Here is a 13,759-nt window from a genome sequence, read left to right as displayed (position 1 = left end):
GGCAAGTGGCTATGCATTACAAGCGTTATTTTATCATAAGAGCCTTGTAAAGAAAATATTATTAGTCCCCCCTTTTTTATCAGGAAGAAAGTAAAGGCACAGAGAGGGTAAGTAACTTGCTGAACGTCAAATCAATCCCAGGCACTTAGGACTCCAAAGCCCATGCCTTACTGTGCTGCTGGGGACTTTCAATTGAAATATCATTTAATCTTCATAACCCTGCAAGGTAGGTTTTTATCATTCCCATTTTATATGTGGGAAAGTGGTAGTACCTGCATTTCTATCAAAATCAGTCCCAGGTCAAGGTCTAAGCTTTTAACCTCCATGCTAGGTTAATTTTCACAGCCACCTTCTAATTGCCCATCTATTTTTGAGTTTTATTACTTTTTAACTCATCTCATTCCTTTTCTCTGAAATTCCATCACTCATACTTCTCTAATCAAATGCAAATTTTAGGCATACATAAAGCCCATCTAAATTCTGAATTTTCCCTGACTACTACAGTTAGAAATGAGGAATTTATCTTTTGTCATCTACATTATTTATATTGTAGAAATATAGTCTTGTATTGTTATTATTTTGTTTGTTTTTCATCTCTCCAACTAGATTTATAAGCTGTTAGAATTCAGAAGCCAGAACTAATTTATTCATCCTTGTATTTCCCAAGCATTGTAAGAGAACTAAAGGTTACATTTTATTCGACTATCCCAAATGTTCTTAGTGTTCAATAAATATTGCTTGGAAGATTTGCAGTGCCTTGTGTACGGAATTTCAGGTCTAGTTATCACACCAAGCGTATGATTATAGGCAAGTAACTTATCTTCAACGAGTTTCAGTGGCCGTAGCTTTAAAATGAAATTTGAAGCTTAAATTATCTCTGTGCTTCCTTCAAATTTTAAAATTCACGTCACAGTGATTCTGTGAACGAGTAAGTGAATTAACTCCCGAATAAAATGCTACAAAACTTGTGCGTCTCCATCGTGTCTTGTTGAATCTTAATCACAGGACATTTTTATGATATGGTCTTTTCCACTGAATTTATCAGAAACAAAAGCGCATATAGTAATAAGAAATATAAAAAAGCCTAGAAGACAGAAAACAGGGATGCCATATAAATGGAGAACCACAGAATGGAAAAAAAAAAACCTAAAAGATGATTGAACATAATTATAATTTTAACTACTTCTGACTGAGTTGATTCTAGTTATTTCCTACTTAAAGTACAGAGGTTGAGACAGCTCATTCCCTTTATCAAAGAAAAATACCCATCCTAGAGAATCAGTCCCAAATAAAAGAGTAGATGGGTATTAGGCTTATTAGGAACAGTGCAGCATTTTAGTTCACATCTGGTCCAATGATCCACAGACAACTGACCCAGAAGCCAGGTTTTAGCCTCTGGAAACAAAAAAATTAGAACATGCAGTGCCATTATACAGAAAGCAACAAATCTGTTTTTCAATTAATAATGATGATCATTGGCATTTATTGAGCATTGTTATAGGTGCAAATTTCAATTCATTATCTCCAAATCCTTAAAATACATCTACATTGTTTATGAAAGGCATTAGCTGCTGAGAATGACTGCTAATGAAATACATATGAAAGCAATTTCTTTTTATTTTACAGATTCAAGATGGCAGCTGTCATAAGGCAACATTTCTTTTTCACACCCAGGAGCCTAATCAACTTCCAGTGATTGAAGTACAAAAACTCCCTCATCTCAAAACTGAGCAAAAATATTACTTCGAAAGCAGTTCTGTATGCTTTCTTTAAAGTTTCTGAATTAGTTCAGAATTCATGCTGGTGGCCAAGTAATTGCTGCAAAGAGAAAAAACAGAGGCAGAACGATACTGTCATTATGAAATACCTGGAATAATGCATTGGCTAAATCTTAAAGAATCTCAGGAAGAAAAGACCCTCCTAAGAAGGAGAAAAGGCATCTTTCAAAGGACTATGATTGATAAAATATTTAATTCTTTTAAAAATTGTACTGATCTCAGCTTTCTTATAGAATTTCCTAGAACTGAAAAATTGTAAGTGAGGAATTCTTCAGGGTTCCCTGTTGTTTTTTGAGAGTGAAGTGCACATTAGACAGCTGGAGGCGCAGAGCACTGTGGAGCAATACTGGCTAATGCTCCCACATGTGCGATGCTTCTGTCTAAAAATTACAAGCCACGGTCTAATATGTCTTATTTTCCAAAACACTAAGTTGTATTCAGGTCCCCAGTGGGTTATACATCTTAGCCAGTGGTACACTACCTCTTACATGTTACCTTTTTGTGTTGCTTGGTGCTCTTTCTAAAACAAGGTGCTTATGGCTTTCATAGACTATTTGATTTCTTTTTTCATCTTTGTCATTCTTTGAGAGTGTATGTACTGGTTACATCAAGATATGTTTTGGTTGTTAGTACTTATTTTAATTTTTTTGGTCATATACTTAACGAGTAAAACTATTTATGTGGAGTCCTTGTTTTATTTTAAAATTCTCTTTGTGCATTTGGAATCAAAGCCAGCACATTGTAACCTGTGCTTGTACACAGAAGGACTGGGAGGTTTCTTGTTGTTTTTGTGTTATTTTTTAAATTGTTGTAAAAATTATTATAGCCAGCTACATCTAGTAGTGGGTCTGGGTTAGAGACTGGGGCTTGTGATATACAGTTTTAAAAATCCATGATCATCTGGAATGATACCTTGTATATATATATTTGTAAAGTTTTATTTCAGCAAATCTTTTGAAATTGCTGCTGTTTTAAATTATAAAAACTTTATATTTCTGCTTCATAGAAATTATGTGTTTATAGTATTCATTGACTTTTATTTCACTGTTTTTAAATTCAGTATGTTAGCCCTTAAAAGGATTTAACTCACCAGTCTTTAAAGCAACATCCAGGAAAAAGTCTTTTCCCATTTAAAATAGGCTCAGCCAGTTCAGTCTTTCCTTTTTGTCAAAAAATATTAGTTCAAAATTAAAAGAAAAATATTATACCACTTGGTAAATAGAAAAGCTTGTTCATCCATTATAAACGTATCTTTAGCCATCGCAAGCTACACTTACCTATCTATAATAAAAACTTGCTTTAAATCATTTTTGGTGTTTTTTTTTCTTCTTTTGCTACAATGTGCTTTTATTGTATGTGCTAGCCCCTCTGGAAGCCATCCTGTACTATTACGCATTTTTACATTATTAGAAAATATTCGTTATATGCCTACAAAAGAATTACACAGCTTATTTTCTGTTTTTACAAAATGAGGCCATGACACAGAAATAATCCCTCAGATATATGGTCAAATTATTTTCAATGGGGAAAGGACATTCTTTCCAAAAAATAGTTCTGGAAAAACTGGTTATCCAAATGTAAAAGAATGATGTTAGACCCTTATCTGAAGTCACTCAAAATGGAATCAAAGGCCTAAACAAGGGCTAAAACTATAAAACTCTTAGAAGAGCACATAGGAAAAAAAAGTCTTTATGACATTGGATTTGGCAATGACTTCTTAGAATGATACCAAAAGTCAACGAGAGAAAAAATAAAGTGAACTCCATCAAAATAAAAGGGTTTTGTGTGTCAAAGGAACTACCAATAAAGTGAAGAGGCAACCCACAGAATGGGAGGAAATATTAGCAAGTCATATATCTGATAAGGGATTAATATGTAGAATATGTAAAGAATTACTATAACTCAACAATAAAAATAATCAAGCAACCCATTTAAAAAATGGGCAAAGGACTTGCTTGAATAGACATTCCTCCCAAGAAGAATTATAAATGCCCAATGAAGGGAAAGATACTCAAAATCGACAGTCCTTAAGGAAATGCAAATCAAAACCAGGAGAAGGTACCAATTCTGTGCTATAATACAAAAATCTGGCACACAGCTCCCTTGGAATTTCTTGAGTGAAAGGAATGTCTTTTGCTATTTATGAGGAGCCCTTTTCAAGGGTCTTTAGACTGAAGCCCCCAAAGAGCCTCAGGATGGAGCTCATCACCAGAAAAACCAAGTGATTAAGCAGTGGTTCTCAATCTTCCTAATGCCACAATGTATTTTCATTGTTACAAAGGGGTCGCGACTCACAAATTGAGAACCCCTGGATTAGAGGGTTGGGACTGTCAGCCCCACCTACTGACCGCTGGGAACACTTTTCCCTAAGAGCAGTGCCCAGAGATTGAGCTCTTTAAAAACTCTGAACAATGAGAGTCAGAGAGCTTTCTGGTTGGTGAACACATTGACCAGCTGGGAAAGTGGCAGGAAGCCCTGCACTACACCCCTCCGACTTCACCCTATGCATCTCTTCCAGTTGGCTGTTCCTGAGTTGTATCCTTTATTTAAAAATAAATAAATAAACCAATAAACATAATTAAAGTGTTTTCCTGAGTTCTGGAAGCTATTACAGCAAATTGTTAAACTTGAGGAGGAGTCATGGGAATCCTCCATTTAGTTGGTCAGAATTATAAGCAGCCTGGGACTTGGAGTTGGCGTCTGAAGTAGTGGGAGACTTGGAGAGGAGACTGAACACACTTACTGGGGTAACCGGACCCTAACTCCAGGTAGTGTGAGGACTGAATTAATTGTTGGACATCAAGGTGGTGTCTGGAGATTTGAAGAATTGGTTATGATTGTTGGAAAACATCCCAGAACTTCCTGCCCATTGTGGCTCTAACGGGCTGCTTCAAGTTGGCTCCAGCATACCCCTGGTTACATCGTCCTGTTATCAATTACTTTATCATTATGGAATATCCCATTTTTCTCTAGTATTGCTTATTGTCTTAATGTCTATTTTGTGTATTATTAATATAATTATACCACTTTCTTTTGGTTAGTGTCTTCATGGTATCTCTGTGCATCTTTTCATTCTTAACCTGTCTTCATCCTTTTATTTAGTCACATCCCTTGTAAGCAGCATGTGGTTGTACTTTTATTTATTTATTTTGATACAGAGTCTTACTCTGTCACCCAGGCTAGAGTGCTATGGCATCATAGCTCATGGCAACCTCAAATTCTTGGGCTCAAGTGATCTCTTGCCTCAGCTTCTTTAGTAGCAGGGACTACAGATGTGTGCCACCATGCCCAGCTAATTTTCCTATTTTTATTTTTTTATTTTTTGCAGTTTTTGGCCAGGGCTGGGTTTGAACCCTCCACCTCTGGTATATGGGGCTGGTGCCCGACTCCTTGAGCCACAGGCACCACCCATAATTTTCCTGTTTTTAGTAGAGACAGAGTCTCACTCTTGTACAGGCTGCCTTGAACTTCTGAGCTCAAGCAGTCCACCCGCTTCAGCCTCCCAAAGTGTTAGGATTACAGGTGTGAGCCACCACACCTGGCCCTGTACTTTTATTTTTAATCCATTTTAACCCTTTGATCCAATTTTAGACTTTTAATTATTTAACCTGTTTACATTTAATGTAATTACTTCTATATTTGCATTCAAACCCATCTTACTATTGTTTTGTATTTGTCCCTAATTTGTTTCCTTTTCCCCCTTTCATGCTATCCTCTGGATTGATGAAATATTTTTATTATTTCATCTTTTAGCTATTATACATTATTTTTATTTTCTTTTAGAGGCTATACTAGAGACAACATTAAGGACCCTTGAGCCGGGCGCGGTGGCTCACGCCTGTAATCCCAGCACTGCGGGAGGCTGAGGAGGGAGAATCGCTTGAGCTCAGGAGTTCGAGACTCGCCTGAGCGACAGTGAGACCCCGACTCGTGAAAAAAATGGAAAAACCCAGCTGGGCGCCGCGGCAAGCGCCTGTAATCCCAGCGGCTTCCGGAGGCTGAGGCAGCGGGGTGCCCGCAGCCCGAGTCTGAGGTTGTGGTGAGCTAACACGCCCACTGCACTCTGCTCAGGGGCATAGGGTGGGACCCTGTCTCAACAAAAAAAAAAAAAAAAAAAAAAAAAAAGGACCCTTGACTTTGTAGAGATTATGTAAATTAGGACTCTTCCACTTTTTAGAAAATAGAACTTTCTCTAAAGATGACAGACGAATGGCTAACAAACATATGAAAAAATGTTCATCATTTCTATATATTAGAGAAATGCAAATCAAAACAACCCTGAGATATCATCTAACCCCAGTGAGAATGGCCCACATCACAAAATCTCAAAACTGCAGATGCTGGCGTGGATGTGGAGAGAAGGGAACACTTTTACACTGCTGGTGGGACTGCAAACTAGTACAACCTTTCTGGAAGGAAGTATGGAGAAACCTCAAAGCACTCAACCTAGACCTCCCATTCGATCCTGCAATCCCATTACTGGGCATCTACCCAGAAGGAAAAAAATCCTTTTATCATAAGGACACTTGTACTAGACTGTTTATGGCAGCTCAATTTACCATTGCCAAAATGTGGAAACAGCCTAAATGCCCACCAACCCAGAAATGGATTAACAAGCTGTGGTATATGTATACCATGGAATACTATTCAGCTATTAAAAAAAATGGAGACTTTACATCCTTCGTATTAACCTGGATGGAAGTGGAAGGCATTATTCTTAGTAAAGCATCACAAAAATGGAGAAGCATGAATCCTATGTACTCAATCTTGATATGAGGACAATTAATGACAATTAAGTTTATGGGGGGGGAAGCAGAAAGAGGGATGGAGGGAGGAGGGTGGGGCCTTAGTGTGTGTCACACTTTATGGGGGCAAGACATGATTGCAAGAGGGACTTTACCTAACAATTGCAATCAGTGTAACTGGCTTATTGTACCCTCAATGAATCCCCAACAATAAAAAAAAAAAAAAAAAAAAATACAAGGATGTACATTACTTAAATTCCACTTATCTCTCTTGATATTTGGTGGCTTTATTCACATGTATTTTTATTGACATATGTTTAAAACCCTATAGGGTATTATTATATTATTAATATTTTAAACTGACAATGTTCATTTAGTTTTCTATACCTATTTGTGCTTGTCTGTACTTAAAGTTTTTAATATATTTTATTGATAAACAATAGTTGTACATATTTGGGGGATACATGTAATATTTTGATACATGTATACATGTGTAAGGTAAAATCAGGTAATTGGGATATCTATCAAATATTTATCTTTTCTTTGTGTTAGGAACATTACAACTCTTCTACCTATTTTGAAATATACTAAAATTATTGTTAAGTATACTTTTCCTACTATTCAATTAATACTAGAACTTATTTCCTACATTTTTGTGCCCTTTAGCTTCATCCCTATCTCCCCCTTCTCCCTCCCAGGCTCTGGTAACAATCATTCTACTCCCCACTTCCAGAAGGTCCTCTTTATCAGCTCCCACATATGAGTGAAAATCTATGCTATTTTTCTTTCTATGCCTAGCTTATTTCACTTAACAAAATGTCCCCCAGCTCCATCTATGTTGCTGCAGATGACAAGATTTCATTCCTTTTTATGACTAAATACCATTCCATTGTGTATACGAGTATATAACAAATTTTCTTTATTCATTCATTCATTGGACACTTAGGTTGATTCCAAATCTTGCCTATTATGAATAGTGCTGCAATAATAAACATAGGAGTGCAGATATATTTTCAATATATCAATTTTCCTTCTTTTGGAGATACACCCAGCATTGCTGGGTCACATGGTAGTTTGGGGTTTTTCTTTCTATTTCAGAAAATTTTAGGGGGTACAGGTGTTTTTAGTTACATGGATGGATTTTTATCAGGCCAAAGTCAGGGCTTTCAGTGTACCTGTCACAAGAATAGTGTACATTGTACCTGACAGGTAGATTTCTATCCTTCACCCTTGTCCCAACCTCCTCCCTTCTTGGTTTTCAATGTTCCTTAAACCACTTTATGACCACATGTATCCCTCATTGAGCAATCATCTGAGAACATGTAGTATTTGTCCATTCCTGAGATACTTTGCTTTAGGGTAATGGTCTCCAGTTCCATCCAAGTTGCTACAAAAAACATTGTTTCCTTCCTTCTCATGGCTGACTAGAACTCGGTAGTATATATATGCATCACATTTTCTTTAGTACTCACCAGTTGGTAAGTACTTAGGTTAACGCCATATCTTTGCGATTGTGAATTGTGCTAAAGATAAACATTTGGGTGCAGGTGACTTTTTTATGTTTTTTCTCTTCTGTCATTTTTTGGGGGGCTGCCCAGGCTACAGTGTGATGGAGTCATTACAGCTCACCACAACCTCAAATCCTTCTGCCTCAGCCTCTTGACTAGCTGGGACTGCAGGTGAGTGCCACTGCACCTGGCTAATTTCTCTATTTTTTTGTACAGACAGGCTCAGACTGGTCTTAAACTCCTGGCCTCAAGCAGTCCTCCCACCTCAGACTCCCCAAATGCAGGGATTACAGGCATTAGCCTCCACCCCCAGCCTCAGGTGTCTGTTTTGTAAATGACTTTTTTTTCTCTGGGTAGATACCCAGTAGTGGGATTGCTGGATCATAAGGTAGGTTAATTTTTAGTGTTCTGAGGAACCTCCATACTCTTTTCTGTAATGGCTGTTCTACTTTACGTCCCCCCACCAGCATCATATGAATGTTCCCTGTTCTCTGCATTCTTGCCCAGCATGTGTCAATTTTTGTCTTTTCAGTAACAGCCATTCTAAGTGGGGTGAGATTTATTGTGCCTTTGTTTCCTAATGATTAGTGATATTGAGCACAGGTACATATACCTGTTTGCCATTTGCATGCCTTCTTTTGAGAAATGTCTACTTAGGTCTTTTGCCCATGTTTTAATCAGATTACTGTTTTTTAGATTAATAGTTATAGAGTTGAGTCCTTTTGTTATTCTGACTATTAATTCTTTTCTTTCTTGGATGGATCATTTGCAAATATTTTCTCCCATTCTATGCATTGTCGCTTTGTTGTTTCCTTTGCTGTAGAGAAGCTTTTTAGCTTGCTAAACTTCCATTTGTCTATTTTTTGCTTTTGTTGCCTATAGTTTGGAAATCTTTACCACCACTCCCCACCCCCACCAAATCTATGCTTTTCTTTCTTTCCTTTATTATGCACATGTATAACACTTTCATCTGGTCTAATTTGCCTTCTGCTGGGGAATCCCTTTAAGTACTCTTAATGTGGACATTCTGGTGAACAGGCCTGATCTCATTTTTTGTTTGTCTGAAAACTCTTCCTTTTATAGAACATTTTCACTGGATATAGAATTGCTGGTTGTCACTTATTTTCAAGGTGTTACTGTCTTGTCCTCTAGTTTTCATAATTTCTGTAGAAATATCAGCTTTGCAATTTACTTTTGCTCATTTGAGGGTATTGGGCCTTTTTTCTTTGAAGGTTTATTTTGTTTCTGATTTTTAACAGTTTTACTACTATGTGCTTAGGGTACATTTCTATGTAATTCTTTGCCTGGGATTCAAAGAGCTTTTTGAATCTATGACTTAATCTCTTAGGTAAACCTCATAAAATTTTTGCCCAGAGTTTCTTCCAATATTATTACTGCCAACTCAGTTGTTCTCTGCCTCCAGGACATCTATGCACGTAGACATATGACTTTGCCGCAGACCTCTGTGATGCTATTCTCCATACTTTTCACATTTTTGGCTCTTTATGCTTTAGTTTATCTTTTTGTTTTTGTTATTGATTTAGCTTTCAGTTCACTAACTCTATTTTTGCTGTGTCTATTATGCTGCTAACCCCACTTTTGAGTTCTTAATTTTAGAAGTTGTAATTTTTCAATTCTGCTGTTTCATGTCATCTTTTATGGAAATCTTCCATCTTATTTATCACTTGCCAGTGTAATGATCGCAAATGACTAAAAGTCTCTATCTCAGCATTCCAATGTCTGCATGTCCTAAAGTTTACTTATATAGTCCATTTTATAGTTTTAGTTTCCAGTCATTTGATTTTTGTCTCCTAACACAATTTAGCAAATTTTAATTAAATATGAGATATTATACGGAAAAAAATTTCAGAAGCTCTGAATGATACTTATTCCTTCCCAAGAGGATTTAATCTCCTTTTGGCAAGTAGTTGGAGCCAATCAGTTATTGATATGGTTCAAGAGTAGACTTTAGGTCAGCAGTTCTCAGCTTGTAGGTCGCAACCCCTTTGTAACAATGAAAATACATCACGGCATTAGGAAGGTTGAGAACATTGCTTAGGCCTTTGGGGGAGCCGATGTAGTTTTATTTTTCCATTCCTCTTAGGGAATAGCCCTTCAGGTTTCACAACTCAAAGCCAAGGGTGGTTATGGGGATCCTATATTCCTTTTTTCCCCTTGAATTCCCGGTGCCATTACTGTCCTCTCCCTGTTCCCTCACCTCTCTGCCTGTCTTAAAGACAACCAAAAGCTCTAGGACTCTTTCTGCTCAGCAATTTCCCCCAGGGAAAAGGTGCTGGAGAAGGTCCAGTTTACTTCAGTGCATTTTTTTCTTCCTTACTAATCCTCTAGCCCTGGCTGCTTTGGATCATCACTGATGCTGTCAAACAGCTATTTTTTATATTTTTCCAGATTTTATGGTTGTTTTTAGCAAGTGGTTTGATTTGATATGAGCATCATCATCAAAACTAGAAGCAGAAATTTCCTGACCTATAAAAAGGGGGAATGATATCTGCCCTTTATTTCATTTTGTAATGGATACTATTGATGTGACAATAGCTCTATTTCATCATGATCTACCTAGAGCTAATACTGAATTACTTCAGGTAAAACAGTGTACTTGAACCTCATGTCTTGCAACAGTCTACTTTTACCTAATCCCCCAATCCTTTGTGCTGCTGTTATCATATACAGTACATCTGTATATATTATAAATCCTACAATACAGGGTTATTTTTGCTTTAAACATGGGCATATATTTAATTATGAAGAAAAAATTTAAATATATAAATATAATTTTTTCTGTAGGCACAAGTTGCCATGTGGAGCCATTTCCCTTCATCTGAAGAGTTGTCTTTACCATTTCTTATGACATAGGTCAGCTGGTGATATATATTCTCTTTTTTGTCTTTATTTCGTCTTTATTTTTTGAAGGATATTTTTCTAGCCATAGAATTCGTAGATTCACTTTTTTAGTAGTTTGGATATGTCAGTTCCATGTCTCTGGCCTCCGGTGTTCATGATGAAAAGTTAGCCATTATTTATATTTTTGTTGTCCCTTTGCAATACATCATTTTTCTCTAGATTCTTTCAAGATTTCTTTTTTCTTTTTTTGGCTTCCTGCAATTTATCTATGATATGCTTCTGTATTTGTATTTATCCGGTTTGGGGTTTGTTGAGCTCAGGTCTAAAAGGCTCCCTGTTTCTATATCCTCACAGTCCAACATTTTTTTTACCTATTGTTTCTTCTGTTATATTAATTCTCTATGATAACAGCACAAATATCCAAACCCAAACACTTATTATACACATAGGCAGGTACTCATTCATCAAAAGTACAATATGTAGGCCAAGCATGGTAGCTCACGCCTATAATCCTAGCACTCTGGGTGGCCAAGGTGGGTGAATTGCCTGAGCTCACAAGTTTGAGATCAGCCTGAGCCAGAGTGAGACCTCATCTCTAAAAATAGCTGGCATTGTGGCAGGCACTTGTAGTCCCAGCCACCTGGGAGGCTGAGGCAAGAGAATTGCTTGAGCCCAAGAGTTTGAGGTTGCTATGAGCTGTGACACCAGGGTACTCTACCCAGGGTGACAAAATGAGACTGTCTCAAACAAAAAAAAGTACAATGTATAAATTCACAACTTACACTGTAAACAGCTGCACACATTAAAATCTAAAAGGTACAGCAAATTAAAAAATTACATCAGATATGCTTTATAATTATTTTTCTCTACTACACATTGGATGAATAAGAGTTGTCTTGGGCCACACATTAAATACACAAATATTAATGAAACCCGATTAGCAAAATGAGGTCCATGCATACTTTCTTTTTTTTTTTTTTTTTTTTTGTAGAGACAGAGTCTCACTTTATGGCCCTCTGGTAGAGTGCCGTGGCCTCACACAGCTCACAGCAACCTCCAACTCCTGGGCTTAAGTGATTCTCTTGCCTCAGCCTCCCGAGTGGCTGGGACTACAGGCGCCCGCCACAACGCCCAGCTATTTTTTTTTGGTTGCAGTTTGGCCGGGGCCGGGTTTGAACCCGCCACCCTCGGTATATGGGGCCGGCGCCTTACTGACTGAGCCACAGGCGCCGCCCCATGCATACTTTCATGATACCTGACACCACAGATAAACAGAAAAAGCCCTCACAAAATCAGCAGGCAGCAGGCAGCTGGAGATTGCATACCCCTGCTTTAGATAGAGGCAGAGTTACCATGAAGATGATAAATTTAATAAGCTTTAGAGCCCTGAAGGGGCCTTCATGATGCATTCACATGGGCATCTATGTTTGTAAAGTTTGCAGAAGTACAACAATTTTTAGTTCTTTTTATTTAGTATGAGCGTCAGGCTTCCCAAAACCTAGATCTGCCCCTCTTCTTACTTAAAATAAAACATAAACATAGTTCTTTCCATAGGAAGCAAAAAGGTTTTATTTGTTTGCTTGTTGGACAACTTTGCAATACACAAAGAGAAGGAACGCTGCCACGAGCCCAGGAACCACCTGAGCAGAGGGAACACAGTGTTCACAGCAAGCACTTGGCCAGACCTCATGTCACAACCAAAATGTGGAAGTCTGGCCTTTCCACCCAAGACCAGCAGTTTTTATAGTGTCAAAAATAAGTGTGGACTAAGTCTTCAATGTATACTGCTCTGCCTTGTTTACCAGTGCCAGTGTCACTTTTTCCTCGTGACCTACATAGTTAATTGGCTATGAGAGGCATGATGAGGTCGTCGTCACCTCAGCCTGGGTACACAATTATGCAATCTGTGTGCTTTGGATTCAGAGTCCCGGTACGGTTTCAAGCCAAGTTGGAGAAGCAGCGGATGGGGAATCTGAGCTATCATCTTGGCTGTACCTGCAGTAGGATTCTAGGACTGTGCACAGATACAAAAAATAATTTCACTAACAACCCATTAAAACTAATTTTATTAGGTAGTCAGTTCAGGACAAACTTACACTTGGAATGCAAGAAAACTTCTAACTTCTTGAAACCCAAACAGTGGAAACCCAGTTTTATGAAAAAGACATTCTTCATGATGGGATAAGGATCTCTCTCAACTACGAGGAAATAAAAACTTTATCTGAACTTTTTATTTACCTTAAATAAAACAATGGACTTTATTGATATCATTCTTAATTTTTTCACTTGAACATTTTTAACTTATAAAACAGGTTAAGTCATTTAACTCATAATAAAAATGCCAAGATACTATATAAAATATTCACAGTTAAAATAATTCATGTAGCCAAATATTTCCTACAACATTAAATATACCACAGAAAAATAATATGTATTTTTTTTTCAAGTCTCTCTATAATTAAAAAAAAAAACTTTGGGCAGGAAACCACCTGTATTCCTAGCACTTTGGGAGGCTGAAGAGAGTGGATTGCTTGGGCTCAAGAGTTTGGGAACAGCCTATTTTTTTCTGAGGTCTCTCTTGGTGGCATACAAGTGCCATATCACCTTCCCATTGCATCTTAACATGGTCTTTTTCTGTGTGTGCGTGTCCCTGTTGTCTTTTTGTGTGTCCAAATTTCTTCTTCTAAGTCTGATTGGATTAGGGCCCACACTAATGGCCTTATTTTAACTTAAAATCTTCTTTAATGGTTCTATCTCCAAATACAGTCACATTCTGACATACTGGGTATGAATTTTATGAATTCCAAGGGGACACAATTCAGCCTGGAACAACACCAGACTCGGCTCCCTGCTACCTGGGCCTATC

The 13,759-nt window shown here is 37.5% G+C and overlaps 1 protein-coding gene across 9 annotated transcripts in view; it reads left to right on the top strand.

Annotated features, from left to right (window-relative positions):
- The window catches only part of COL24A1 (collagen type XXIV alpha 1 chain), a 305,122-nt gene extending 302,082 nt beyond the window's left edge, over nt 1-3,040 (top strand). For all 9 annotated transcript variants that reach the window (XM_053592398.1, XM_053592400.1, XM_053592399.1 and 6 more), the window contains one exon: nt 1,627-3,040. In XM_053592398.1, the coding sequence (XP_053448373.1) occupies nt 1,627-1,773 (147 nt within the window). In that variant the 3' untranslated portion in view covers nt 1,774-3,040. The remainder of the gene's footprint in view (nt 1-1,626) is intronic.
- The last annotated feature ends 10,719 nt before the right edge of the window (nt 3,041-13,759 follow it).

The sequence above is a fragment of the Nycticebus coucang genome, chromosome 5 (genome assembly GCF_027406575.1).
Source record: "Nycticebus coucang isolate mNycCou1 chromosome 5, mNycCou1.pri, whole genome shotgun sequence".
Lineage (NCBI taxonomy): Eukaryota > Metazoa > Chordata > Mammalia > Primates > Lorisidae > Nycticebus > Nycticebus coucang.
This window is presented reverse-complemented; position numbering and strand designations above follow the sequence as displayed.